The sequence below is a fragment of the Saccopteryx leptura genome, chromosome 1, assembly GCF_036850995.1.
Source record: "Saccopteryx leptura isolate mSacLep1 chromosome 1, mSacLep1_pri_phased_curated, whole genome shotgun sequence".
NCBI lineage: Eukaryota > Metazoa > Chordata > Mammalia > Chiroptera > Emballonuridae > Saccopteryx > Saccopteryx leptura.
The window spans coordinates 387,468,072-387,495,970 of NC_089503.1; the positions used below are offsets into that span (position 1 = coordinate 387,468,072).

Here is a 27,899-nt window from a genome sequence, read left to right on the forward strand (position 1 = left end):
CCCTGGGACCCACACTCCCTCTGGCTGCGTGTGCCGTCTCCCCACCCCCCCAAACAATCACCCACACACTGTTAGCAAACCCAACATTTTATTGAGAACAAAGTAAATTGGGTGGCAGAGGCCCATTTCAGTTCATCGAACTTCAGCTGAGGACGGGGACCAGGGGGTGGCCAGCCCTGAAGTCACCCCCCCAGGGAGGAGCCAGCCCTGGGTGAGGGGGCAGTCAGACCTCCAGGGCCTGGTGGGGATCTCCGCCCAGGAATGTGTGAAGGCCCAGAGGGCCTGACGGCAGGGCAGTGCCCCCTGGCGTGGGCGAAGGTGCCAGCAGCAGATGACAGGCAGCTGCGAGCGGGTGGCCATCCAGGGGCGGAGGGGCAGGCCCGGCCCCTCTCAGGGATTGACGGGGGGCAGGGAGCTGAGTTCGGGCAGGAGCTCCGGGTGGGGGTCCAGGCGGGCCAGGCGGCTCTGCTCCAGGGCGATGGCCTCCGCGGAGTGCTTGCACTTCTCGGAGCCACACTGGCAGGTGAAGTATTTACTCTTGATGTCCCAGAAGCGGTCGCCGTAGTCAAACCTGCCCGGGGAGCACAGGAGGCTTGTGGGGACCCCCCGGGAGGGAACCCGGCACCCCCCCTTTCCTGCCAGGCTCTATGTCCTCTGTCCTGTGGACCCGCAGTGCCAGTTCTGCTGGGAACCTGGCTGAATGCGGAGTCTTGGGCCCCAACCTACTGAATGGAAATCCTGCGAGGCTCAGGCCAGTTAAGAGGCCCTCCCTGCAGGGACACTTCCACACACTGCTGTCTAAGCAGCCGTGCCGCCCCCAGGACTGCCACCCCGCTCTCCGGGTGCTGGGCCTGGCCAGGCCGCAGCCTCACCCCAGCTCCTCCCCGGTCCGGATGTCCCGGGAGCTGAAGAAGGCGATACGTGGAAATCGCAGGTCTTGGTGCAGCATGAAAACCCGGACGGGGATGATGTTGGGGTCACACAGGTGGTTGATGAACCGGCTGATGTTGCCGTAGTAACGTGCATCGATGCAGTACACCTCTCCGTCCTGAGGGGAGGGTGGCATGCTTCAACCTCGACCACCCTCTGTGCCAGGCCAGCGCCCCTCACTCCGGGGGTCCACCTGCCAACGGGGAGCAGGGGACCGAGGGGCCTCCTCCCACCTTGTTGTCTAAGTCGAAGAGGTAAGAGTCGTCCTCTCTGACGTCGGCCTCCGCGTCGGAGATCAGCTCCCCGACATACCTGCTGGGCAGGAAGTGGAGGTTCTGAAGGGAGGCAGGGGCGACGGGGGCGGCTCCCAGCCGGTCTCCTCCTCAAGACCCAGGGCTCCTCGTCCACCACGCCAGACGCCCCAGCCAGTGTCTCCGAGTGTCACAGACTGTCAACACTGCTGGGACCTGGCCAGGTGACCGAGGCCCAGTGGGTCCTGAGGACAGTGGACCTCACTTGGGAGGGAGGGACATGGGGACACTGGCATGTGAGGTCCCCACCAGAGAGCCACAACAGGCAGGGACCCATGAGAGCGCTGGCAGGGGACAAGCTGGAGACGGGCTGTGGGAGGTAAGGGGCGGGCCTCCAGGCCAGGCCTCTGGGCTCCGACGATCACCCAGGGGCCACGGGCTTGGGTGGGGCCTGCTGTTCGGGTTGAGACCCTGGGAGCTTTGTCGCCCCGGAGTCACCCAGCAAGGGTGGCAATGGCAGGCTGCAGGAGTGGTCAGCGCTGCAGGAAGGGACAGGGGCCCAGGCGGCGCGGCGAGGAGCATGGGGAAGCAGCCGGGGCCAGGACACCCCCCCCCCCCCAGAGCAGAGGGAGAGCAGCTGCTGGAGAGGAAGGGTGGACGGCCGGAGGTGAGGGCAGGGTCTGAGCCGGAGCTGCGGGCGCTGGCCGGCGCCCCGGAACGAGGGCCGCGGTGGGCTGGGGGCTGTCGGAAGGCAGCAGCTGCACAGGGGTGACAGGATGAGCAGTGAGTGGACCGTGGGGAAACTGAGGCCCGGGAAGAAGGGGCTGCTTGTTTGAGAAGTTGACAGATGACACCATGGAAAGAAAATGGAAACAGGCAAGTGGGGCTGGAGGGTTTTCTTTTGAAAAACTCAGAGTTGAGAGAGGGAAAGGGGTGGAGGGCGACATTGCTTTGTTGTTCCTAACTTATGAACTCACTGGTGGATTCCCGCACATGTACTGACCAGTGAGCGAACCCACAACCTTGGCGTATCGGGGCGCTGTAGTTAACTGAGCTACCCAGCCAGAGCAAAGGGTTGTTTTTGTTTCTTTTTAAGTAGATTTCCAGTTGTGAGAATGCAAAACACAGTTTATTCTGGTATTATTAATATTGTATTATTTTCCATAAGAACTGTACATCTACTAATGTATTTCCCTCCCATCCTGTAAGTTACACACACACACACACACTATAGAGAAGGAGAGAGAAGGAGAGACGGAGAGAGGGATCAGCTGTTCCACTCATTCGCGCATTCACTGGCTGATTCTTACCCGTGCTCTGACCTGGGACCAAGCTCACAACCTTGGCGTACGGGGACGATGCTCTAACAAACTGAGCAAACTGGCCAGGGTGGTTTTTTTCCCCTTCCAAGGTCAAAGGAGACCTAGATAAGCTCGAAGGCCACGGGACGGGACCCAGGGGACAGAGAGAGGTTAAGACGCTGGGCAGAGGAAGAACCGATAGAGAAGGTGGACAGAAAGGTGCCCCCTCCACTTTGGCCAGAAGAATGAGGCTCAAAAAGGCCAGGTGACTGTGCCAGGGCCGCCAGCGGCCGAGCGGGCCGCAAACTCAGGCGTGTCTCCCCAACTGGTGTTTTCACCCGCTCTGAGGGGCAGGGAAGCGAGGTGTGCGATTGGGAAGTGGGGGGCACGTGGGCAGCGAGGATGGGCAGCCCTGTGGCCTGGGCAGAGTGGGGCAGGTGGGGTGCCTGGCTGTGGGGGTGGGGCAGAGAGGCTGGCCAGATATGGGGCAGGGACAGGAGGTGGGACCCCAGGGAGGCGGGCAGAAGCAGCGTCAGCAGGCCCCCCCCTCACCCCTGCCCCACTCACTCGCAGATGAAGGTTCCCTGCGGAATGGTCTGCAGGGCGCGGACCCCCCAGCCCATCTTGGCCGTGCGGTAGAGCTGCAGTCGCACCCTGGGGGTGGGAGAGGGGGCGATGGTGGGCGGGTGACCGCGTGCACGCGCGCGTGTGCGTGTGCGTGTCTATGTGTGTGGTGGGGGTCTCCAGGGACAGGGCCTCACTTGATGCCACTCTGCACCACGCGGTTCTTGCAGTTTCTCCAGCAGGAGCAGGCCTGGTTGCACTCGAAGATCAGCGGGGGCTCGATCTTGTTAAACTCCTGGAGCAGCCGCCCGTCCTGGGGGAGGGACGGGAGGACAATGGATTCTGCGCGACCCCATCTCGGCCGCCAGGACCCCCAAGGCCCCACAGAGAAAGCCCCCCTGACACCAACCCAGAGAGACAGGAGACAGGGCTGGGGGACACCACTCACGCCTCCCAGGACCGGCCCTGCCCTCTCTGCTCTGTCCCTCACAGGGCAGCAGGCGAGGAACAAGGTCGCAGGGAGTCTGTGTTCGAGGCCGGCAGGCGGCACGTACCTTGTCGTACCAGCAGCGGATGCTGAGCTGGCCGCACAGGCAGTTGGAGCTGGAGCAGTCATCCACACACGTGCAGTGCTGGGCAGGAGGCAGACGCACTCAATCCCGGGTCCACCCGGGACCCTCGGCGCCCAGGGCGCCCTGCCCCCACCCGCTGCCCGCTCTCTAGGCCGGGTCTCCGTTTCTGGGTGGTGGGTGGTGCCGGCTCCATGGCGAAGGGAATGAGGACGCTGCTGAAGGCGTGTCCTCTAGGACCACCGTGAGCCTGCCTGACACCTTGGTGTGTCCTAGGTAGAAGCCACCTTCTCCAGGTGGACTTGAGGACCTCCCTCCGGCCCACTCCCTTGACCAGGTGCCCTTCTGGGCCCACAACTTGCCCCCCAGAACTTGGTGGCTGTGGCACCCCTTTGGAGGACCCCAGCCCGCCCCCCCTCACCTGCAGGTGGGTGATGTTGCGGTCGATGTTCATGGTGGATGTCTCACAGTTTTCCGAAATGTACTTGTAATCCTCCGGGCATGGCTCCCCATCCACGCCATTGACACAGGGGATGGGCACATTCTCATAGCCCCGAGCCACGTCCCTGGCAAAGGGAAACCGGCTGAGGATCCCCTTAGGTCCAAGGACAGAGCCCAGGGCGCTGGAAAGGGGGCGGTCTGGGTGTTCCCCGGGGACATGGGGTTGCCAGATAAAAGTGTAGGGCCCCAGTTAAATTCAGATTTCAGATAAACAAGAAATAATTTTTTAGAATAGCTATGTCCCAAATACTGCACAGGATACTTAAAAAGAAAAATTTACTTACTAATTTTAGAGAGAGAGGAAGGGGGAGAGAAACATGGACTTGTTGTTCTACTTAGTTATGCACTCATTGGTTGATTCTTGTATGTGCCCTGATGGGGATCGAACACACAACCTTGGCATGCTGGGCTGATGTTCTAACCCAGTGGTCCCCAACCCCCGGGCCGTAGACTGGTATCGGTCTGTGGGCCATTTGGTACCAGTCCGCAGAGAAAGAATAAATAACTTACATTATTTCCATTTTATTTATATTTAAGTCTGAACGATGTTTTATTTTTAAAAAATGACCAGATTCCCTCTGTTACATCCATTTAAGACTCACTCTTGACACTTGTCTCAGTCACATGATACATTTATCCGTCCCACCCTGAAGGCCGGTCAGTGAAAATATTTTCTGACATTAAACCGGTCTGTGGCCCAAAAAAGGTTGGGGACCACTGTTCTAACCAACTGATCTACCTGGCCAGGGCTGGCTACACGGGACACTTTTACACTAAAAAAGTATAAACTGTACATTTGACATTCTATTTTAACTGGATATTGTGTATTTTATTTGTTATATCTGACAATCCTGGTAGGGGGAACCAGAAGTGCTTCTTAGGATTCTGTGGGGCCCAGGGAGGGTCCCGGGATGTTCTAGGGTCCCCTGGGGTCCTGGTGCGTGAGCGTGACCGGGGCGTGACCAGAGCAGGGCAGGGCGTGGCTAGCCCAGAGGGTGTGGCTGCGTGACCCGTGCGTGGCCAGCCTGGGCGGGGCCGGGCCGTCCTGGGCCCCAGGGCGCATGCTCACCGGCAGATGATCTTCTCCGTGCGGATGGCCCGGTTTCCCACACCTAGCCGCAGCTTGCGGTTCAGCTGGAGTGCAAACCACACGTCGGAGCGTTCCGGAGTCAGGTCCCACGCGGTGTCCCCCTCCTTGTTGCGCAGCTCAGGATTTGCACCGCGTGACAGGAACAGCCTAGGAGGGGAGAGGAAGCCGCTCGTGGGGCCCGGAGCTGGGCGAGGTTGCAGCTGCGCGGGGGCGCGGGGTTTGCGGGGCTCACAGCACGCAGTCGTGGTAGCTCTCCCGGGCCGCGATGTGCAGGGGCGTGTCCCCGTGGTAGTTGACAGCATGGAGGTCGCAGCGGGCGTTCAGCAGAACCTCAGCGATGGCGGCGCTGCCGGTGAAGGAAGCCCAGTGCAGGCAGATGTTCTCCTCCTGCGCAGGGGGGGGTCGGCGTGGCCGGGGCAGTGAGCCCCAGGGGCCGGGGCCAGCCCCACCTGCCCTACCCCGACTACACCCGCACTCACGTTGTCTGTGAGGGTGACGTCGGCCCCCCGTGTCAGCAGCATGCGGATCACCTCGATGTGCTTGTGCTCTGCGGCCCAGATGATGGGTGTCCATCCCCCACTGTCCTGTGGGTGCGGAGGGAGGGAGATAGGGAAGAGAATGGGGGGCAGGCCCAGCGGCCAGCCCTGCTCACCAGAGCACAGGTGGTGGAGAGCGCGTGCTCCGCAGCCAGCAGCGCACCCTGAGCAAGTCCCCCAGCACCTCTGGGTCAGCTCTCATCTATCAGTGAAACTGTAGCGTCTGCTGCTCAAGGACGCGGAGTACTTTCTCTCTCTAAAGAACACGTACTTCCTGCCTGACCTGTGGTGGCGCAGTGGATAAAGCATCAACCTGAAAATCCTGAGGTCACCGGTTCGAAACCCTGGGCTTGCCTGGTCAAGGCACATATGGGAGTTGATGCTTCCAGCTCCTCCCCCCCTTCTCTCTCTCTGTCTCTCCTGTCTCTCTCTCCCTCTCCTCTCTAAAATGAATAAATTTAAAAAAATAATAATAAATAAATAAATATTTAAAAAAAAAAAAAAAAAGAACACGTACTTCCTAAGTCTGCCTAGTCAGAAGTCCAAACGCAGCGACCCAGTAACGACAACCACCCCCAGGAACACAGACTAGGGTGTGCGAATGCGCCGGAAGGCCAGGTGCTCCCAAAGGCTGCTGGGTCCTGTCAAAGCCAACGCAGCAACCTCCAGGGGCTCCTCCGGACAAAGGACGGATGGAGAAGGGGACAACGGAGGGAAACACGTCTACCACTAGAAAAACGAAGAGTTCACAGAGAGTCTCACTGGACACAACGGAGCTGAAGGCAGCCACTCGTGGCTCTAAATACTACTTGGATAGAGCGTCGGTCTGGGACGCAGAGGACCCAGGTTTGAAACCCCCAAATCACTGGCTTGAGCAAGGGTCACTGGCTTGGCTGTAGTCCCCCCATCAAGGCATATGTTGGAAAGCAAATCAATGAAAAACTAAGACACAACGAAGAATTGATGCGTCTCATCTCTCTCTCCCCCTTCCTGTCTGTCCCTCTCTCTCTCTCTCTCATACACACACACACACAAAAACCAAACAAACAAAAAGCCTGACAGTGAGAAGCAGCAGAAGAATAATGAGGAGAAGCGTGAACGCAGGGGCAGACGGGACCGCCCGAGCAGTGCGGGAGGCTGGGCCGCTGACCTGGGCGTTGACGTCCACCTGTCCCGTGCTCAGCAGCAGGCTGACCATCTCCAAGTTCCCAATTTTGGCTGCGTGGTGGAGGCAGGTGGAGCCGTCTTCCTCCTGAGGGAGACGCGGGTGGGTGAGTCCCCTGCGGGGACCTCCACCCCAGGTCCGCCCCTGGGCCGTGCCGCCCACCTTGTTATAGACGCAGCCGCCGCGCTGCACCATGTAGCGGGCCACCTCCAGGTGGTTGTTCACCACGGCCTCCATCAGCGGCGTCCGCTGCTGCTTGTCCACGGCGTTGATGTTGGCTCCAGCCTGTGAGGAGGGGGGACGTGGGCTGGTACCAGGGAGGGGCCGGGGGCGGGGCCTGGTCAGTGAGGCAGTGGGCCGGCCACGCTGACCTGCAGCAGCACGTGACAGATCTCCACGGAGCCCTTCTGGGCGGCGGCGTGCAGGGGCGTGCGTTTGCTCTGCTGGTCGCTCTGGAAGTTGGGGTCCAGGTTGTCCACTGCGGGGAGAGCCCGCCACACCGGGAGAGGGAGGGACAAGTGGTAAGCAAGCTAGGGGGTGGGTGGCACCTCCTCCGGGAAGGCTTCTCGGGCACGTGTCAGAGGAAGGACCTGGGGGCACCCGCACTGGCCGAGTTCGCCGCGGCCTGTCCCGACTGCCGCTGTGCACTGGGCGGGGCAGCTAACCTCTGGGGTGAGGGCAAGTCTTCCATCGCACTCCTGGTCCCAGCCCGCTGCCCGGTAATTTCCGGGGCGCAATCAAGCTGTGCTGAACGAAGGAGCGGATACTCACACAGCATCAGGATGACCTTCTGCAGCTCCCCCTGCTTCACGGACAGGTACAGCTGCCGCGGGTGGAAGCGGAGCTTCTTCCGCCTGCCGTGGGGAGGGGGGCTCCTCAGACTCGAGCACCAGCTTTTAGTACCCACAGATCTGCCCCCCCCAAGCCTCAACCCTGTCTCCGTGCCAGAGAGCTGCCCCCCACTCACCGCTCTGACTCCTGGATGACAAGGGCCTTTTCCAGGGCCTCGCGGCCGGGCCCTGGGGGCAGCCCCACGGCTGAAAGGCAGCCCCCACTGGGCAGGGCCAAGGAGGGCCCCGAGCTGTCGATGGTGTCAGCCACGGGGTCACAGGGTGGGCGCCGGGGCTCCCCCTGCCCTCGCATCCGGGCGCTGTGGGAGAAGGGGCTCGTGTCTCAGGGGCGATGGGGAGGAACAGGAGACGGGGCGTGGGCAAGGGGAGGCCAGTACCTGGGCTGGGAAGTGTCCGCTCTCCCGGGGGCATCCTGGGCCAGGGGTGGGGGGGCAGGGGCGGCAGTGCCAGCTGGCGGGGTCATTCCGTCCCCCCGGGGGATGGTCACCTCCTGGGCTTCGGACGCATCCTCCCCACAGTGGGGACAGAAGACCATCCCATTCAGCTGGGACACACAGGCCTTGTGGAAGCGATGGGCCACACGGAAGTCGGGGTGGCACTCCAGGAAGGTGCCCTGGGACAGGGAGACAGCGTGGTCAGGCTCCGAGAGCCGCCTCTCTGGGGGGGGCGCACGCTGCCTGTGGGCCACTCACCGCCGTGCAGAAGTAGCCGCAGCCGGGACAGCAGTGGTGCTTGACCATGCGGGCACGGTGGGTCTCACAGAGCACCATCAGGGCCACGCGGCTCGACGGCCTCATGGTCTCCCGCTTGAGGATGGCGGCGTTGCAGCCTGACAGCTGGGGGCCGGGACGGGGGCGGGCAGAGAGGTGAGCTGGGGCCCAGGCTGAGAGCCCGCTCTCCCCAACCGCCCGGCCCCGCGCATGCGCACGCGCCCACCTCGCCGTCCACGCTCTCCGTGGCCATGCACTTGTGCCCCGCCCGCTCGCTGATGCGGTCGATCTTGGGCGCCTCCATGCGGCAGCTGCACAGGGGCAGCTCCTCGAACCCGCGCTCCGTCTCCAGCGAGGACGTGTCATTGGACACCCCTTGGACAGAGGACAAAGGGAGCTGAGGGAGGCCCTGCCCCTCACCCACCGGGACCCCCAGTGGGGCCGTTCACCCCCCACCCAGACTGCCTTTCCCTTCATGCTCCGGAACCCCCAAAACCTGGCCGTGGACACCCGTGCACCAGTGGAGGCCCCTCCGCCCCTTTCCCTCCGGTCCTCAGAGCGCCCCCTAGCGGCTCCCTGTCCCAGCAGTTGGCAATTACCAGCGTGGTTGGGGGAGAGGGTCCCCTCGCTGGGCAGCTCCAGGGACCCCAGAGGGACCTCCATGTACTCACTGGGGCCTGAGGAGCCCACACCATTCACTCCTGACACAGAGACAGAGAGAGGGAGAGTGCGAGCTCGAGGGCACCAGGACGTGTGGGGACATGCAGGCGGACATGCGTTCAGTGTGTGTCTGTGCATGCTTTCGGGGGCTGGGTGGGGGCTGGAGAAAGGGACCCCAAAGCAGAGGGGCCTCCTCACCTCGTGGCTCCTTGGCCCGCGGCGGCTCCCGCTTCCGCCGTTTCCGAGACGGCTTCACCCACGGGCTGTCTTTCCGCCATTTCTTTTTGGCTTTCCGCCGGCCGCTGGACCCACTCTGGGGAGGAGGAGGCAGCGTTAGGCAGCCTGGCTCCGGCCCCTCAGCCCTGCGGGGGCCAGCCTCCAGCTCTCACCCGGTCAGACTGGTTGCCAGACTCCTCGTCTTCCTCCTCCTCCTCTTCCTCCTCGTCCTCCTCCTCCTCTTCCTCCTCGTCCTCCTCCTCTTCCTCTTCCTCACTCAGTTGTTCTGCCAGCGCTTCAACCTCAGACTGGGACAGAGGCAAGGTGGGGGTGAGGGCACAGTGACTGCTGGGCCACAGATCTCTCCTGCAGGGACCTGGGAGGGGGCAGAGCAGCTCACAGCCACCCCCGGGACTCGAACAATGCGGTGGACCGCAGAAAACCACCACCACCCGGAAGGGCTCTCCAGCGGAGACGAGCGCTTACAAGGAAAGCACCACAAGAGCTGGACAGAGAGAGGGATGTGGAATACGACACAGCAAGGAAAAGGAGGTGCGGGTGCGGCTTAGAGCAATGTGTGACTCTCGGCAAGACGCTATTAAGCAAAAACAACAACAAAAGGTATGTTCCAGAAAGGAAATGTACAGCATGCGTATGTAACGATATAACGTATACTCCTTCCGTAAAGTTCACGAATAGCTGAGACGACCAAAGGCTACTAAAAACACTCGGTGAAAAGCTAACGAGGAACTCAACAACGAGGATCAAGTTAACGTCACCTAAATCCACCGACGGAGCTCAACATCACTGATAAGAGACCAGATATTCTGTCTCTCCTGATGTGAGGCGGCAGGAAGCGCTCACACCGGTGAGTGCGGTGGCGTGGGGGAGGGTGCACCTGAAGTCCGTCACGCTTTTAATTTTTTTTTTTTTTTTTTACAGACAGAGAATCAGAGAGAGGGATAGACAGGGACAGACAGAAACGGAGAGAGATGAGAAGCATCAATCATTCGTTTTTCATTGTGCGTTGCAACACCTTAGTTGATGAGCCCGCGCTCAAGCTGGCGACCTCGGGGTCTCGAACCTGGGTCCTCTGCATCCCAGTATGATGCTCTATCCACTGCGCCACCGCCTGGTCGGGCTCGGTCACTCTTTTAGATTGATAAGTTTACAAGTACAAGAAATAAGGGGCAGCTTGACCAGGCGGTGGCGCAGTGGATACAGCGTCGGACTGGGATGCAGAGGATCCCGGTTTGAGACCCCGAGGTCGCCAGCTTGAGCGCGGGCTCATCTGGTTTGAGCAAAGCTCACCAGCTTGGACCCAAGGTCGTTGGCTTGAGCAAGGGGTTACTCGGTCTGCTGAAGGCCCGCGGTCAAGGCACATATGAGAAAGCAATCAATGAACAACTAAGGTGTCACAACGAAAAACTGATGATTGATGCTTCTCATCTCTCTCTGTTCCTGTCTGTCCCTATCTAACCCTCTCTCTGACTCTCTCTCTGTCTCTGTAAAAAAAACAAAAACAACAAAAAAAATCCTTAAAAAAAAACAACCACTGGGAAGTGGTTTAGGTGTGAAAACAGTCGCATGGTGATGCTAAGAAACAGAAGGAGGCCCTGGCCGGTTGGCTCAGCGGTAGAGCGTCGGCCTAGCGTGCGGAGGACCCAGGTTCGATTCCCGGCCAGGGCACACAGGAGAAGCGCCCATTTGCTTCTCCACCCCTCCGCAGCACTTTCCTCTCTGTCTCTCTCTCCCCCTCCCGCAGCCGAGGCTCCATTGGAGCAAAAATGGCCCGGGCGCTGGGGATGGCTCTGTGGCCTCTGCCTCAGGTGCTAGAGTGGCTCTGGTCGCAACATGGCGACGCCCAGGATGGGCAGAGCGTCGCCCCCTGGTGGGCGTGCCGGGTGGATCCCGGTCGGGCGCATGCGGGAGTCTGTCTGACTGTCTCTCCCTGTTTCCAGCTTCAGAAAAATGAAAAAATGAAAAAAAAAAAAAGAAACAGAAGGAGTCTGACTGCGGGGACGCAGTGAACAGAGAGACAAAGAGCTGTCTCGAGACACCAGGTCCCAGGTTTGAAACTCCCGAGGTCGCCCGCTTGAGTGCCAGGCTCATCTGGCTTAACCTGGAGCTCCCCCTCTACCCCCGTCAAGGCACGTATGAGAAGCAGTCAATGAACAACTAAAGTGACAAAACTGTGAGTCGATGCTTCTCATCTCTCTCCCTTCCCCCACACTCTCCTAAAAAAAACCCCAAGTAAAACAGAAAGAGGTCTTATGTTTAGAGATGCACATGGAAATATTTCTAGATAACATGATTTGTTTGGGATTTGCATTCAAATAATCCAGCAGGCGTGCCTTGGGGAGGAGTAGTGAGTGTCAGGACCAGCTGTGCATTAATCACAAAGGGGGCAAGATCGTGCGTGCAGCGGGCTAGAAGGGTCTCTTCCATCAACGCGGTCGGGAAAACTGGACAGGCACGTACGAAAGAGTAACACTGGATGACCTTCCTATATCACACCTGAGAATAAACTCCAGCCTGGCCTGTGCTGGCGCAGTGGATAGAGCGTCGACCTGGAAGGCCGAGGTTGCGGGTTCAAAACCCTGGGCTTGCCCGGTCAAGGCACATACAGTAGCCAATGAACAACTAACGTGAAGCAACTATGAGTTGGTACTTCTTGCTTCCCCCCTCCTCTCTCTCTGTAAAATCAATAAATAAAATCTTAAAAAAACAAACTCAAGCCCTGGCTCAGCTGGTTTGTGTAGGTGTGCCAGAAATGTCACGCTGGTCCATATGTATGAAGATTGCAGAGTCTATAATCATTGAACCTATAATCTTTATACAACATCAGGCTAGTTAACTCTTTCATGGACTGGCAGGTGAAAAACACTGGTAGAACATAGTCCCGATACACCAAGGTTGTGGGTTCGATCCCCGGTCAGGGCACATACAAGAATCGGCCAGTGAATGCATACATCAATGGAACAGCAAACTGACGTTTTTCTCTCTTTCCCATCCTCTCGCTCTAAAATCAGTAATAAAAATTTTTTGAGAAAGAAAATTTTTTGAGAGAATAAACTCAAAAAGGATCAAAGACTTAAATGTAAGACCCGAAACCACAGAACTCCTAGAAGAAAACAGACCCAGTATGCTAACACTGCTCCTAGCGGTATATTTTTGGCTCTGTCTTCTCAGGCAAAGACAGCAAAACGGAAAATAAACAAACGTGATTATATCTAACAAAGGAGTCTTGCACGGAAAAGGAGACCATCAACAAAACAAAAAGACAACCTACTGAACAGGAAGAAGAGATTTGCCAATGATACATCTGATAAGAAGTGAACCATTGAAAACACACAAGAAACTCATAGCACTGAAACACCCAAAACAAGACAAAAAAACCCCTCACCAAACAAGCCAAAAAAAAGGGCAGGCCCTGGCTGTTCACTCAGTGGGTCTGATATGCCCGGTGGTGGGTCTGGTCCCCAGTCAGGGTACGTACAGGAATCAACCAATGAATGCATACCTAAAGTGGAACGAAATAAACTGATGTTCCCCTCAAATAAACAAACAGACAAGTAAATAAATAAAGGGGCATAGGACCTGAATAAACACTTATCCAAAGAGGACTTATAGACATATGAAAAGACGCTCAGCCTGGCTGGCGGTGGCGCAGTGGGCATAGACCAGCGACCTGGAACGCCGAGGTCCCTTGGTTTGAAACCCTGGGCTTGCCCGGTCAAGATACATACTAAAGTAACCCATGAAGGACTCATGTGAAGAGTTGATACTTCTTACTCCACCTCCCCTCCTTTGTCTTTAAAATCAATAAAAACAAAAAAAAAGATGCTTAACATCACTAATCATCAGGGGAATGCAAATTAAAACCACAGTGAGCCCTGGCCGGTGGCTCAGTGGATAAAGCACTAACCTAGTGTGCCCCAGGTCAGACATCAACCCACAGCAGGGCACCTAGGAGAAGCCATCAATGCGTGCACAACTAAATGGAACGGCTAAGGCTAAGTGAAACATGTTGAGCCTGACCAGGCGGTGGAGCAGTGGATAGAGTATCGGACTGGGATGCGGAGGACCCAGGTTCAAGACCCTGAGGTCTCCAGCTTAAGCGCGGGCTCATCTGGTTCGAGCAAAGCTCACCAGCTTGGACCCAAGGTTGCTGGCTCGAGCAAGGGGTCTCTCGGTCTGCTGAAGGCCCACGATCAAGGCATATATGAGAAAGCAATCAATGAACAACTAAGGTGCCACAACAAAAAACTGATGATGCTTCTCATCTCTCTGCGTTCCTGTCTGTCCTTATCTATCCCTCTCTTTGACTCTCGCTCTGTCTCTGAAAAAAAAAAAAAAAGAAACACGTTGATACTTCTCTGTTTCCTTTTCCCTCCCCCTACACTGTCAAATAAATGGAAAAATTAAAAATAACAAACAAGGCCCTGGCCGGTTGGCTCAGTGGTAGAGGGTCAGGCTGGCGTGCAGGAGTCCCAGGTTCGATTCCCGGCCAGGGCACACAGGAGAAGCGCCCATCTGCTTCTCCACCCCTCCCCCTCTCCTTCCTCTCTGTCTCTCTCTTCCCCTCCCGCAGCCAAGGCTCCATTGGAGCAAAGTTGGCCTGGGCGCTAGGGATAGCTCTATGGCCTCTGCCTCAGGTGCTAGAATGGCTCTGGTTGCAACAGAGCAACGCCCCAGATGGGCAGAGCATCACCCCCTGGTGGGCATGCCGGGTGGATCCCGGTTGGGCGCATGCGGGAGTCTGTTTGACTGCCTCCCTGTTTCCAACTTCAGAAAAATTAAAAAAAAAAAAAAATAACCCTGGCCGGTTGGCTCAGTGGTAGAGCATCGGCCTGGCGTGCAGGAGTCCCGGGTTCGATTCCCGGCCAGGGCACACAGGAGAAGCACCCATCTGCTTCTCCACCCCTCCCCCTCTCCTTCCTCTCTGTCTCTCTCTTCCCCTCCCGCAGCCAAGGCTCCACTGGAGTTTGCCTGGGCGCTGAGGATGGCTCTGTGGCCGCTGCCTCAGGCACTAGAATGGCTCTGACTGCAGCAGAGCTACGCCCCAGATGGGCAGAGCATCGCCCCTGGTGGGCATGCCGGGTGGATCCCGGTCGGGCGCATGCGGGAGTCTGTCTGATTGCCTCCCTGTTTCCAGCTTCGGAAAAATACAAAAATAAATAAATAAATAAATAAATAAATAAATAAATAAAAGAAACACAGTGAGATAGAACCTAACATCTGTCAGAATGGCTATCGTCAATAAATCAACAAATGCCTGACCGGTGGTGGCGCAGTGGACTGAGCATCAGCCCGGGACACTAAGGGCCCCAGTTTGAAACCCTGAGGTCACTGGCTGGAGGACAGGCTCGTTGGCTTGAGCCTGGGGTCTCCAGCTTGAGTGTGAGATCATCAACATGACTCCATGGTCACTGGCTTGAGCCCAAGGTCACTAGCTTGAGCAAGGGTCAGCTGGCATAACTTGAGCCCCTCCCACCCCCGTCAAGGCACACAGGAGAAGCAATCAGTGAACAACTAAGGAGATACAAGTTGATGCTTCCCGTCTCCCTCGCCTCTCCCTCTCTCTCCTCCTTTCTCTCTCTTAAAAAAAAAAATCAACAAACAAGTGCTGGTGAGGAAGTGGAGAAAGGGGACCCATGAATTGTTGGTAGAAATTCATATCCTCAAAAAATGAAAAACAGAACTACCACATTCAGCAATTCCACTTTTGGGTATTTGTTCAAAAAAACCCAAAACACTAATTTGAAAAATTAAAAAAAAAAATACAATTTGCCAGTTAAAAATGGTTACAAGAATGTAAAGTACAGCATAGAGAATATAGTCAATAATACTGTAATAACTATGGTGTCAGATGTGTACTAAACTTTTTGGGGCCATAAGTTCATAATCACTATGTTGTACACCAAAAACTAATGTGTATATATATATATACACATTAAAAAATTTTTTTAAGCGAGAGGAGAGGAGATGGTAAGACAGACTCCTGCATGTGTCCTGATCGGGATTCACCTGGCAACCCGTCTGGGGCCAATGCTTGAATCAACTGAGCTATCCTCAGCACCTGAGGCTGATGCTCGGACCAACCAAGCCACTGGCTGCAGAAAGGGAAGGGAGAAAAGGGGGAGAGAAGCAGATGGTCGCTTCTCATGTGTCCTGACCGGGGATTGAACCTGGGACATCCATATGCCAGGTCGACACTGTATCCACTGAGCAAACCGGCCAGGGCCCCAAAACTAACACACACACACACACACACACACACACACACACACACACACACACGTGTGTGTGTGTGTGTGTGTATATTTTAAAACATATTTTTATTTTTTATTTTTTTTAAGTGAGAGAGAGAGAGAGAGAGAGAGAGAGAGAGAAGGGGGGGAGGGACAGACAGGGATACACAGACAGGAAGGGAGAGAGATGAGAAGCATCAACTCGCAGTTGTGGCATTTTAGTCATTCACTGATTACTTCTCACACGTGCCCTGATGGGGGGGGGGGGCTCACTGAACCGTTGAGCCCTTGCTCAAGCCAGTAACGTTGAGCTCAAGCTGGCAACCTTGGGGTTTTGAACCTCAGTCCTCAGCGTCCCAGGTCAATGCTCTATCCACTGCGCCAGTACCGGTCAGACCACCCAAAACTATTATCATATGTCTACTGTAACTGAAAAATAAAATTAGTTTAAAAAATCAGCTGTGGCCCTGGCCAGTGGGCTCAGCAGTAGAGTAGGGGTCTCCAAACTTTTTACACAGGGGGCCAGTTCACTGTCCCTTAGACCATTGGAGGGCCGAACTATAAAAAAAACTATGGACAAATCCCTATACACATTGCACATATCTTATTTTATTTATTTATTTTTATTTTTTATTTTTTTGCATTTTTCTGAAGCTGGAAACAGGGAGAGACAGTCAGACAGACTCCCACATGCGCCCGACCGGGATCCACCCGGCACGCCCACCAGGGGGTGATGCTCTGCCCACCAGGGGGCGATGCTCTGCCCATCCTGGGCGTAGCCATGTTGCGACCAGAGCCACTCTAGCACCTGAGGCAGAGCCTTGGCTGCGGGAGGGGAAGAGAGAGACAGAGAGGAAGGCGCGGCGGAGGGGTGGAGAAGCAAATGGGTGCCTCTCCTGTGTGCCCTGGCCGGGAATTGAACCGGGGTCATCCGCACGCTAGGCCGACGCTCTACCGCTGAGCCAACTGGCCAGGGCCACATATCTTATTTTAAAGTAAAAAAACAAAACGGGAACAAATACAATATTTAAAATAAAGAACAAGTAAATTTAAATCAACAAACTGACCAGTATTTCAATGAGAACTATGGGCCTGCTTTTGGCTAATGAGATAGTCAATGTGCTCCTCTCACTGACCACCAATGAAAGAGGTGCCCCTTCTGGAAGTGCAGTGGGGGCCGGATAAATGGCTTCAGGGGGGCCGCATGAGGCCCGCGGGCCGTATTTTGGGGACCCCTGCAGTAGAGCATTGGCCCGGCATGTGGAAGTCTTGGGTTTGATTCCGGGCCAGGGCACACAGGAGAAGCGCCCATCTGCTTCTCCACCCCTCCCCCTCTCCTTTCTCTCTCTCTCTCTCTTCCCCTCCCGCAACCAAGGCTACATTGGAGCAAAGTTGGCCTGGGTGCTGAGGATGGCTCCATGGCCTCTGCCTCAGGCACTAGAATGGCTCTGGTTGCATCAGAGCAACGCCCCAGATGAGGAAAGCATCACCCCCTGGTGGGCTTGCCAGATGGATCTCGGGCACATGTGGGAGTCTGTCTCTTTGCCTCCCCGCTTCTCACTTCAGAAAAATACCAAAAAAAAAAAAGGAGAAAGAAAAAGAAAAAAAATCAACTGTATTTGCAACAGCAGAGCTAGACCTAAGGGTACCACACTAAGTGAGACAAGTCAGAGAAACAGAAATACTATAGGATTTCACTTGTATAGACTCTAAAGAACAATATAAACAAACAAACAAAACAGAAACAACTCATAGGAAGGGATTGAGGACTGGGTGAAAAAAGTAAAAGGATTAAGAAGTACAGATTGGGCCCCGGCTGGGTAGCTCCATTGGTTAGACCAGCATCCTGATACGCCAAGGTTGTGGTTCTATCGCTGAGCAGGACGCATCTAAGAATTAACCAATGAGTGTATAAATAAGTGGAACAAATCGATGTTTTTCTCTCCCCCTTCTTCTCGCTCTTTAAAAAACAAAAATACTTTACTTAAAAAAAAAAAAAGGACACCTGAAACTAATACAAAATAATATTGAATGTAAAATAAAATAGTAGCCTGACCAGGCAGTGGCGCAGTGGATAGAGCGTCGGACTGGGATGTGGAGGATCCAGGTTCGAGACCCCGAGGTCGCCAGCTTGAGCGCGGGCTCATCTGGTTTGAGCAAAAGCTCACCAGCTTGGGCCCAAGGTCGAGCAAGGGGTTACTCGGTCTACTGAAGGCCCGCGGTCAAGGCACATATGAGAAAGCAATCAATGAACAACTAAGGTGTCGCAATGCACAACGAAAAACTAATTGATGCTTCTCATCTCTCCATTCTTGTCTGTCTGTCCCTGTCTATCCCTCTCTCTGACTCTCTGTCTCTGTAAAAAAATAAAATAAAATAAAACAAAACAGTACTGGCCAGTTGGCTCAGTGGTAGAATGGCCGCCCAGTGTGTGGATGTACTGAGTTCGATTCCCGGGCAGGGCACACAGGAGAAGCGCCCATCTGCCCGCCCCCCCCCATCTTTCTCTTTCTTCCCCTCCAGCAGCCATGGCTTGATTGGATTCTGGGTAAGGTGGCCCCAGGCATTGAGGATGGCTCCATGGGATCCCCTTCAGGCACTAAAAAAAATGGCTCAGTTGCTGAGCAACAGAGTAACAGCTCAGATGGGCAAAGCATGCCCCCCCTCAGCTTGCCAGGTGGATCCCAGTTAGGCGCATGCGGGAGCCTGTCTCTCTGCCTCCCCTCCTCTCACTAAAATAAAATAAATAAAATAAATAAATCACCCCACATATTTGGAGCTGGGTGACAGCTACGTGGGGCTCACACTTCTATTCTTCTGTGTATATACAGTTGGTTCTTGAACAACACGTGGGTTAGGGGTGCCAACCCACCATGCAGTCGAAAATCCACGTATAACTTCTGACTCCCCCTCAAATGAATGAATAGCCTATTGTTGACCGGAAGACTCACCAATAACGTACACAATTGATTAACATATATTCTGTGTATTATGTGTAATATATACTGTGTTCTTACAATCAAGTAAGCTAAAGAGAATAAATCCTAAGGGAAAAAAAAATACATTTACAGTTCTTACTTAAAAAAAATAATGAGCCTGACCAGGCAGTGGCACAGTGGATAGAGCGTTGGACTGGGATGCATAGGACCCAGGTTCGAGACCCCGAGGTCGCCGGCTTGAGCGCGGGCTCATCTGGCTTGAGCAAAAAGCCCACCAGCTTGAACCCAAGGTCGCTGGCTCCAGCAAGGGGTCACTCGGTCAGCTGAAGGCCCGCGGTCAAGGCACATATGAGAAAGCAATCAATGAACAACTAAGGTGTTGCAACGCGCAATGAAAAACTAACGATTGATGCTTCTCATCTCTCTCCGATCCTGTCTGTCCCTGTCTATCCGTCTCTCTGACTCACTCTCTGTCTCTGTAAAAAAAAAAAAGAAAAAAAAAAAAAGAACTATGTATAAGAGGGCCCACATAGGTCAAACCTGTGTTGTTCAAAGATCATCCATATTTGAAAGTTTCCACGATAAAACACGAACTAAAAAGCAAATTAGGCAAGACTACAGTACATATGCAAACGTGTGCGACAACAGCAAACCAAGAGTCAAGGAGTGTCCGAGCAAACAACAATTCAACCCTAAAGTGGATGGCGGTCACTGCACAGAGGACGGGGCGGACTGGGGCGCAGCACACGTGGCCGTAGTTCCGGACGGCATGGGGTAATAAGCCAGTGGGTGTTCAGGAGACACAAACAGGAAGGGTGACAAGGGACAGGAGCAGGAGAGCCGGGAGAGCGAGGAGGCCTAGACGTGGGTGGCCGGCGGGCGCCCCTCACCTTGCTGTCGGAGTCCACGCGCTCATCCACAGAGTAGGAGTCGTAGTAGAGGCTGAAGTCGTCGCCCACCACCGTCTCCCACTCGTCCAGGGGCCCCGGGGTCGCCTTCGCCAGGCTCATGTCTCCCGAGCCCCGGGCGGAGCCCAGGTCCTCCGACTGGAACACAGTGAGAGCCATGGAGGCCACCCTTGCCCTGGGATGGCAGTAGGCAGACCCCATCTGCGGAACCCCCGCAGCAGCCCCCGCCCCCCCCCCCCCCCAGGTGGGGAGGCCTTGCTCTCTGCCTCTCCCTGCTCACCAGGCCACCGCCTGAGTGCAGCTTCCTCCTTTTGGCCGCATCTGGAAGGAGAGGAGAAAGGAGCCTGGCTCGTACTCTAAACCCTCAGGACAGCTCTGTACAGAGCCAGCTGCAGGGGGGTGGGGGGTGGACTGACCTGAGGCCGCCTTCCCCAGGGAGTGCACGTCATCGCTCATGCGGAAATGCTGCACTTCAGGGGGCCGCTTCTCCAGGACCGGGGGCTGGGGACAGAGAGGGAGTCCACTGAGGGTCAGGGAGCCTCGAAGGTCTGGCCCAAGCTAACCCCAGTTGGGGCTGGGGTGGTGAGCCACACCCTCAAAAATGCCACCAGGAGCTGCAGTTAACCAGATGCGGTCATAACAAGAACTGCAGTCTCTTGAGAGGAAGTGTATCAAGCACACCCCACATCTAACCCTCACTTCTTCACCCAGGCAGCAGCCCTTTCTTCCCACTTTACAGATGAGAAAACAAAAGTTAAGGCCTTGAGTAAAGCCGCCCAAACCACACCCCCTGCTACCAAGAGCCCTAAAAACATTGTCACCCAGCCTGTGAGATTCTGGGGCCTCCTGTCCTGTTTATGGCCCTCACTAACTGGCAGGGGCAGTTTCTAAGGGAGGAGAAAGTTCCCTGGGGGCTTGCTTGGAGGGTAAAAAGGGAGAGTGGTTTGAAGTTTCTCTACATAATCACTACCTTAAGAGTAATGAAGACATTAACTACTTAAATAAACCCTTTGACCTTTATCTCTTCTACTTCTCTCCCGAAGAATGCAAACTCTAGGAAGGCAGGAACCTGTCTGCTCACATATTAAGCCCCAGCCCAGGTGGTGACCTGAAATAGCCCCTTGGTAGATAATGTAAAGCTGTGAATGGATTAGAACAGACCTAAAGCTAAAGTATAAGAAAGCCCAAAAGATTCTTTTAAGCCTGTAACTACCTTCTTTATGTTGAATCCCTGTAACCCTTAAGCATGTCCCCTCATGATCACATATTGCTTTATCAACTTCCCTTATCTAGCCAAAAAAAAAAAAAAAAAGCCCAGAAAAGGTTGAGGATTGATGACCTTTCCCACCCCCACAACCCTCCCCCAAATCCTCACCTGTCCGTTTCCCAGTTTGGACATGGTTTTCCTGGCTCGGTGGACCTTGGGCTGCCCCTCTGGGCTGGCTGTAGCTGGAGAGGGCTCAGGCCCTGGTGCAGCGGCCCCCTGGGCCCCTGGCATACTCAGCAGCCTCATAGCCAAACTCTGGACTGATGGGGGTGATTTTCCAGCCCCCGTCATTGACATCTTGGCCCGGCTGGGACAGGCACCCCCTTTGCTGGGGGAAGAGGGGAATGACTTTGTGGCATGGCCTGGAAAAGAGACAGGCAGGCAGAGGCAAGATTAGAAGGAAGGCAGAGTATGCCCCCCCCCCCCCCCCTCCTCCGGCCTGCCGTCCCCCCCCCTCCCGTCGTCCAGCCGTCCGTCTCCCCCCCCCCCCCCCCGCAGCCTCTTACCCAGCAGGATGCGTCCCCCTTGGAGGTCCCCATCTCCCTCAAGAGTTTCAGGTTCATCCCCAATGAGTGGTGTGGCTCCCATTGGGGTGTCAGCCCCCTCGTCACCGACAGTGACGGTAACAGAGGCTGGGGACGTGGGGCCAGCAGGCTCCAGAGGGTCGGGGTTGGCCTTGGGCAGGGTCTCTTCACTACGAGGGATGTCCCCAAAAGAGCCATGAACTGCAAGGGAAGAGAGAAAGTTCCGGGCTGCGCGCTCAGCGCGTCCCGGTCCGGGGAGGGGAAGGTCCGGTCGGGCCCGCTTCCGCGTCGCTCACCTCTCTCGGTGGCCCCTCTGGGCTCCTTGTCCAGCAGCAGAGCCGCCTGCTCCGCGGGGGCCTCCCCCTGGGAGGCGACACAGGGAAGATGGGGGCTGGTCAGTCCGGTCGGAAGTTGGGGGGCCCAGGACGCCTGGGCCCTGGAAAGAGAGAGTAGGCTCCGGGGCCTACCTCTTCCTCTCTGGGCGCCCCCCCTTCCGCGGCCGCGGCTGCCCGGAGGGGCCGCACGACCCCTCCCCCGGGCCCGCATCAGCCCCCGGCCTCTCGGTAGACCCCTCATCTCTGGGGCCGCGAAGAGAGGAGGGGGAGGGGGCGGGGCCTCCGCGCACCGGCCCCGCCCCCTCCTCCCGGCTGCACGCGCCGCTCCCCCTTTGTCCCCCAGGCCGCGGGGACCCCGGGCACCAACCCCTCCAGCGCCCGCTGCCCCCCAGCCCGGCGGACGGCCCCTCGTGCCCCGCGCGCGTGCTCCGGGGGCCCCGGCGCCCGCCGCCCACTCGGGGACGGCCAGCGGCTGCACGCGCGCTTCCGTGCCCACTCCCCCCACCTCCCACCCCCTGGTCCCCTCATCCGCCCCCGGTGCTGGCCCTCCGGAGTGTTGCAAGTCCCGCTCGGGCCCCCCGGCCCCGTTGCACCCCCGGAGCATTGCACGGGCGCGCGCTTTCCCCCGGGCGCGCGCGCGGGCATGCACCCGCCTCTCCCCCTCCCCTTCCGCACCTCGGCGGCCGCCACCGCTGCAGCTCCCGCCGCCGCCGCCATCGCCGCTCGCGCTGGGGGCCGAGCCGGCGCGCGGCCGCCCCGGGTCACGTGGGAGGGGGAGGCAGGGCCAGGAGGAGCCTTAAAGGAGCCACCGCGCGCTTTCTAGCCATTTTTCCCCGGAGAGGGGCCTTGGAGGTGGTGGTGGCGGCGGCTAGCCCTCGGCTGGAGGGTGCGGGGGAGCATCCAGCCGTTCCTAGTTTCAGCTCGGCGGTGGACGAAAGGCCAGGCACGCCTGAGTCCGGGTGTGGCCTCTTCGCCCACCCCACACCAAGTTTTTAGGTGACAAGCGGAGTCTCCGAGCCTCCCAGCAGCGGTTCTATTTATTTCCCATCTGGCTTGCGCGTGCTTCTCCCGCTTCTGGGTACTTTCTAGTTTCTGGGTCTCCAGATAGAAGGCACAGCCTCAAGTTTGGCCTTGCTTGTCTAACGAGCAAGAAGGGGGCGATAGGGACGCACAGAGGACACCTTCACTCTTGGCTGCTGCTAGCATGCTGCTTCATGTCCTCTTTTGAAAACTGGAGGGGGGGGCGGTCTCTTTTTATACCGGACTTTACCCCACACATGCACCAGGGTCTTAGGTAAGCCCTCCATCGCCTCAGAGTCATTACTGTCTGGTGACACTCGAGTAACCAAACAGTTCACAAGCAGTCAGGCACTCCGTGGGTCATGGCCCAGCGGGCAGTGGAAGTATGAATATTAGGTCAAGATGTACAACCTTGATAGGACAATTTAGGGTACACAGTCTCTTTAGGTATTACATTCTGGTAAAAGTTGGGAAAAGATCTGTATGCTTTCACAGGCAGTATTTGCCATAGGTAGGTGGTTGAGATATAGGGCTCCTGAGGCCAATTCAAAGCCTTCTGGGAACTGTAGTTGTCTTTGGTTAGGAACTATTCCAAGGGCTTTCTGGGATTTGTAGTCTTCCCTGTGCCCTGAGTGTTTGTTTTTTTTTAGCTTCACTGAGCACACGAACCCTTTCCCCAGACCCCAAATGCCCAAAGATAGGCTCCTGCTTACAAGTTCAGAGATCACAGTGATCACACCTGTAGGCCGCCACTGGCCTTGATGCCAAACTCAATAGAGAAGCAGGTCATGTATTATCACCACTGCCCAGCAGTCATGGAACACTTGTGCTGGCGGTGTGTGCCAGGTGTTGAGGACTTCAGAACTGGGAGGGTCCCCAATGCCAGAGGAGCCGCTTGTCACACTATCTTCCTTTAGGCATGGGACCCGCATGAGTTGTGACCTCTGGGTACTCAGCAAAGGAGAGGCTGCCTAGGGCGACAGTCATTTACACGCAGTTGCCAGACAAGAGTGTAAAGAAAAAAAACTTTTTTTTTTTTTTATTTTGTGGAAAACAAAAGCAAAAAAACCTAAAACCCCAAACTCCAGAAAAAAAATCCTAAAAAATACGATCTGTCTTTTTTTGTTGTTGTTAAAAATACTGTATAAGTCTCTACTCCTCTCCCTCCCCCTAAATAGCCCTTCTTGTGTCATTTCATCTAAGTCCCCTACCCCCACCCCACCACTAGTCACTGTTCTTGCTATTGTGCCCCACTTCCTGATCTACCCGGGACGCTCACCCACACGTTCTCTTTCCGCTACCTTGTCCTCCCTAGAATTTTGGTGAGCCTTGAACCCACAGTTCCATTCCCCCCGCATGCAAGACGTGTCCCCCCTTCCTTTTCTGGGATTCCATAATCCTTCCCCCTACCAGTCCCGCTCCCAAGGATCTATCTATTCTAAGCAGGAGCATGTAAGGAATTCCTGCCCAACTCCCTCCCGGTTCCCGCCCACCCACCCCTACCCCTCAAGAAATGTCAGACCTTTCCCCCCCAGCGGGCTTTGCGGGGGATACAGCGTGTTCCAGTCGTTTAGCCTCCTCATTCTGTGCGACCCTTCCCCACCCTCCACAAATCCATGCACTTCTAAGAAAAGACAAACTTCCTCTGGGATCCCGGATTCCCTTGGCCTTCTCAAAGAATCCTCGTCCACCTTTTCTTCTGAAGAGGCAGGACCTTCTCTCTCTCCCAGGAATACTGGGCGCCTCTCTCGGGATGTGTGTGTCTGCTCAGTCTCCCCACCCTACCTGCCTGTCCTCAACCCCCAACCCCCTATTCTCCTGGGCCAGGGAACCCCCTTTCCACCCCGCCCAGGACCGGGCACCAGCCCGGCGAGCGCTAGCGCTAGCGGATGAGGACGTTGATTTCGGCCACGCTGGCTTCCAGCACGTTCTCGGCGGTGGTCTTGCCGTGCTGCTCCTTGAGGTGCCGCCTGATGGCCGGCTTGTGAGCAAAGCGGACGTCGCAGTAGGAGCAGCGATAGGGCCTGGCTCCCGAGTGCAGGTTGAGGTGATCGTGGAGCGTGGACTTCTGCGTGAAGCACTTGCCGCAGATGCCACAGGAGTGCGACTTGACGCCGCGGTGCACGTTCATGTGGCGGTTGAGGTTGCTGCTGTGGTTGAACTGCTTGCCGCAGCGCGGGCACATGAAGATGAAGTGCTGGGCCCGCATGTGGAAGACCAGCTTCTCCACGCCCTGGAACACCTCCGGGCACTTGGTGCACTTGATGTTCTTGAGGGAGTTACTGCTGGAGAAGCCCCCCGGCAGGGGGCCGCGGCCGCCCCCTGACCCCAGGCTGCCCCCCGCCCCCCGGGCAGCCATGGCCACTGCTGCTGCCTCGACCAGGCCCGAGGTGGCCCCCACGCTGGCCCGGCCTCCGGGAATCAACAGCAGGCCCTCCCCTTCTGCGTCCTCAGACAGGCTGTAGCAGGCTTTCACCACGCCCTGCGGTGGAGCCACGGTGCTGGGGGGCCCGCTGCTCTGAGCCAGCTCCCCCAGGTGGCTGCCCACAGAGCTCCCGAGGCCCAGACCTCCTCCCAGGCCTCCCGGAGGTTTGAGCCGGTGGGCCACCTCCAGGGCAGACTCCACCTTGACGATGCAGATGTCTGACACATCCTCGTCCTCATCCTCATCCTCTTCCTCTGCCTTCAGCTCCAGGTCCTCATCCAGCGGGAACTCCAGCTTCACAGGCCGCAGGAGCGGAGGGGGTAGCGGGGGTGGTGGTGGGGGTTTGGGGGCTGGCTTTGGGGTCCTGGCAGGAGGGAGGAGGGATTTGGTGGCACTGACACTGCTCATAAGGCTGGCATCGCTGACCCCATCTTCTTTGAGGCCTATTTTGGGCTCGATGAACTGGCTGAGGGCATTCCGGCATTTCTCCACCACGTGCTCCATCTGCAGGTAGGAGGCTGCCGTCAAGTAGTTCACGATGTCTCTAACTGCAAATTCCAGAGCGCCCGTGTAACAGGAGAGGAGCAGGTCGGCCACTATGCGTGCACTGTGCATCAGTGAGACCTGCAGCTCAGAGCTGGGATTCAGCAGGAACTGGTCCCGCAGGAAAGGGGAGCAGGCGGCCAGGATGACCTTGTGGCCACGGAACTTGAGGCTGTCGGCCACAATGGTCACATCGCAAAACCGCTCCTCTGCGCGAAGCTGGTTCATGTTCCGCAGCGTAGCGGCCTCGTGGCCAGGCAGCTGGAAGCGCAGGACTTCCACCCCAGAGGCCATTGTGGCGGGGGTGGGTGGGCAACCCTGGTTGGGAAGGAAACTGGTCAAAGACAAAGGTCTCTGGTTCCCCTAAGACAAGGCTCTGGGTCCCTCGCCTGCACTCTTGCCCGGCTCCCCCCCCCCCCCAAGTATCACATCTACCAATTTTCAGGCCTCGGCCTCAGTTTCCCCAGCCCCGGGGGGAGGTGCTGTCCCTCCAAGCGGAGGGAGGCGTGGTTCCTGGGGGCGGGGCAGCGGAGTCCATACCCCCAGCCTAACCGCCCCAATGGGGCGAGCCCGCGCGCCCACGGAAACAGGAGCTCTGGGGCTCTGAGTTCTGGGGTGCCCAGGTTGCAGGATCTTCTCACCCCGCCCCCTTTTACTCGTTGCCTCTTTCCTCCGCCCTCCCCCCGTTTGCACGTTTGCACGCGCCTTTCACGTCCTCCCCCGCCGCCTGCACGCATGGTGCACGCCCCCCCCACGCTCAGAGCTCCGTGGCACGCCCCCCAGCCCCACGACCCTAGTTGCACGCGCCTCTCACCTGGCCTTGGTCCGCGTGCTGTTTTTTTTTTGCCCCCTACTTTCCCCACCCCCCCTGGGGCCGCCGGCGCCCCCGCACTCGGGCAGGGCCTGGGCAGCGCGCAGGCGCGGGGGTGCACGGGGAGCGCGCGCGCGCGAGTGGCTGACTCCGCGTGGGCGTCGGGGGAGGGGAGGGGGTGGCTCGTGCCGTGTGTTCCAGGCCCCGCGCGCGACGGCCGCGGCAAGAACTCTGGGAGGAAGAAGAGGGGAGGGAATTAAAGGAGCAGGAGTCCCCCCTGCCCGACCCCCCTTTCTTCACCAGCGCCCCCCCACACACGGTTAAAGGGCCGGACGGCCTGGCCTCCCCTTTGGCCGGTATTATTTGTCCGCCAGAGCGGAAATACGTTCCACACCCCCTTCGTCCTGGCCGCCCCTCCTCTGTGCCTCCGGGCTCAGCGGCCCGTCTGCGCGTGCGTGCCAAGTGCCGCGCAGAAGCCCGCTCCTCCCGGCCCGCGGCGCCGCACGCTCCGCGTCCTCCAGGGCGCGTGCCCGACCCCCGCGCTCCCTGCGGGCCGGCTCCCCGCGGCCGGCGCGGCCACCTGCTTCCAAGGTGGTGCTGTTTGGGCCCATCCATGCCAGGCGGGCCCGTGTTACAGCCAGAGCCCCGGGCCACCCTGCGCCTGCCTCTCTGCGCTGTCGGTCACGGTTGAGTGTGTATCCCTCTAGCCACGCTTCCAGACTTGCCCAACTCTTCTGAAGCTAGTAGCCACCCCAGCCCTCCGGGCCAATCCGACAGTCCGCTGCCTTCAACTTTCCTCCATCTCACGTGTAACATGCCATCCATTCTCCCCTCCTCTCTGTTCTCAGAATTGACCCCATCGGTCTTGCCAAGGCAAGCACTCTCCAGCCGGTGCCTTGAACTGTCCCTGACCTTACCCATTTCACCCTACTATTAAGGTGACCAACTTTTTTACAATGAAAAGGAGGACAAAAATAAATAGAAGAAAGCGATATCATAAATAAAAGAAACATTTTATTCATTGCAACAATAATACACTATACTGTGATAAATGCATAATAAAACATTTGTAATATTTTATATTGTAATTATGCTTGCATAGCTAGTAATTTTTAATAATAATTGTAAGAAAAAAGTACTCATTTAGATACAAACACATCACATCACACGCAATGGATCTGCATCAATCGAATACGGACATTTACAGATTACTTTTCCAATATCAAAAAGGAGGACATGTAGGAGGACACTTTTCAAGAGAGGATAGAACTTACAAAAGAACCTAAAGGGGGACAATTGGTCACCTTACTACTTATACAAGTAATCCTAGTACTGCTCCCCCCCCCCCACTACTTCTAATTATGCGATGATTTGTTAGTACAATTCTATCTTTATCATCTTCCTACTGCAACCATCCCTCCACGGAATGGACAAGGTCGGAGCTTCACTGCCCTAAACAAAACCTCCCTCGACTCTCCACCTCTGCCTTCTTTTTCTCTGTCACTCCCAAACTAAGCTGCAATCTCTAC

General features: G+C 56.8%; 2 protein-coding genes across 6 annotated transcripts; both read right to left on the reverse strand.

Moving 5' to 3' along the window:
• Positions 1–71: 71 nt before the first annotated feature.
• On the reverse strand, positions 72–22,337 carry EHMT2 (euchromatic histone lysine methyltransferase 2). Of its 4 annotated transcripts, none has more exons than XM_066359778.1 (28): positions 22,247–22,337; positions 21,533–21,599; positions 21,219–21,437; positions 20,821–21,074; positions 19,862–19,946; positions 19,726–19,766; positions 19,428–19,583; positions 9,518–9,652; positions 9,327–9,441; positions 9,068–9,169; positions 8,695–8,843; positions 8,451–8,594; positions 8,136–8,371; positions 7,875–8,057; positions 7,679–7,761; positions 7,279–7,385; positions 7,070–7,192; positions 6,893–6,994; positions 5,686–5,790; positions 5,439–5,593; positions 5,186–5,353; positions 4,037–4,181; positions 3,601–3,678; positions 3,244–3,359; positions 3,050–3,136; positions 1,164–1,245; positions 873–1,048; positions 72–571 (listed from the first exon to the last, which is right to left on the reverse strand). In XM_066359778.1, exons 1-28 carry the CDS (start codon positions 22,286–22,288, stop codon positions 391–393), a joined length of 3,636 nt encoding a protein of 1,211 aa, XP_066215875.1. In that variant the 5' UTR covers positions 22,289–22,337; the 3' UTR covers positions 72–390. The 4 variants fall into 4 exon arrangements, with proteins under 4 accessions (XP_066215875.1, XP_066215876.1, XP_066215872.1 ...); XM_066359779.1 differs by having other exon boundaries at positions 1,164–1,242; positions 22,247–22,336; XM_066359775.1 differs by lacking the exon at positions 22,247–22,337 and having other exon boundaries at positions 21,533–21,856.
• A 1,762-nt stretch (positions 22,338–24,099) lies between these two features.
• ZBTB12 (zinc finger and BTB domain containing 12) lies at positions 24,100–26,978 on the reverse strand. Of its 2 annotated transcripts, none has more exons than XM_066359784.1 (3): positions 26,951–26,978; positions 26,374–26,601; positions 24,100–25,877 (listed from the first exon to the last, which is right to left on the reverse strand). In XM_066359784.1, the coding sequence occupies exon 3, from the start codon at positions 25,851–25,853 to the stop codon at positions 24,474–24,476; it is 1,380 nt and encodes a 459-aa protein (XP_066215881.1). In that variant the 5' UTR covers positions 25,854–25,877; positions 26,374–26,601; positions 26,951–26,978; the 3' UTR covers positions 24,100–24,473. The 2 variants fall into 2 exon arrangements, with proteins under 2 accessions (XP_066215881.1, XP_066215880.1); XM_066359783.1 differs by lacking the exon at positions 26,951–26,978 and adding an exon at positions 26,689–26,805.
• Between the last annotated feature and the right edge of the window lie 921 nt (positions 26,979–27,899).

Coding starts and splice junctions, on each gene's coding strand:
- EHMT2 (XM_066359775.1), bottom strand. CDS start 21,812: ATGAGGGGTCTACCGAGAGGCCGGGGGCTGATGCGGGCCCGGGGGAGG. Junction 8,372..8,450: donor GCGGCTACTTCTGCACGGCG/GTGAGTGGCCCA, acceptor TCCCTGTCCCAG/GGCACCTTCCTGGAGTGCCA. Junction 3,137..3,243: donor GTGGTGCAGAGTGGCATCAA/GTGAGGCCCTGT, acceptor TCCCACCCCCAG/GGTGCGACTGCAGCTCTACC.
- ZBTB12 (XM_066359784.1), bottom strand. CDS start 25,853: ATGGCCTCTGGGGTGGAAGTCCTGCGCTTCCAGCTGCCTGGCCACGAG.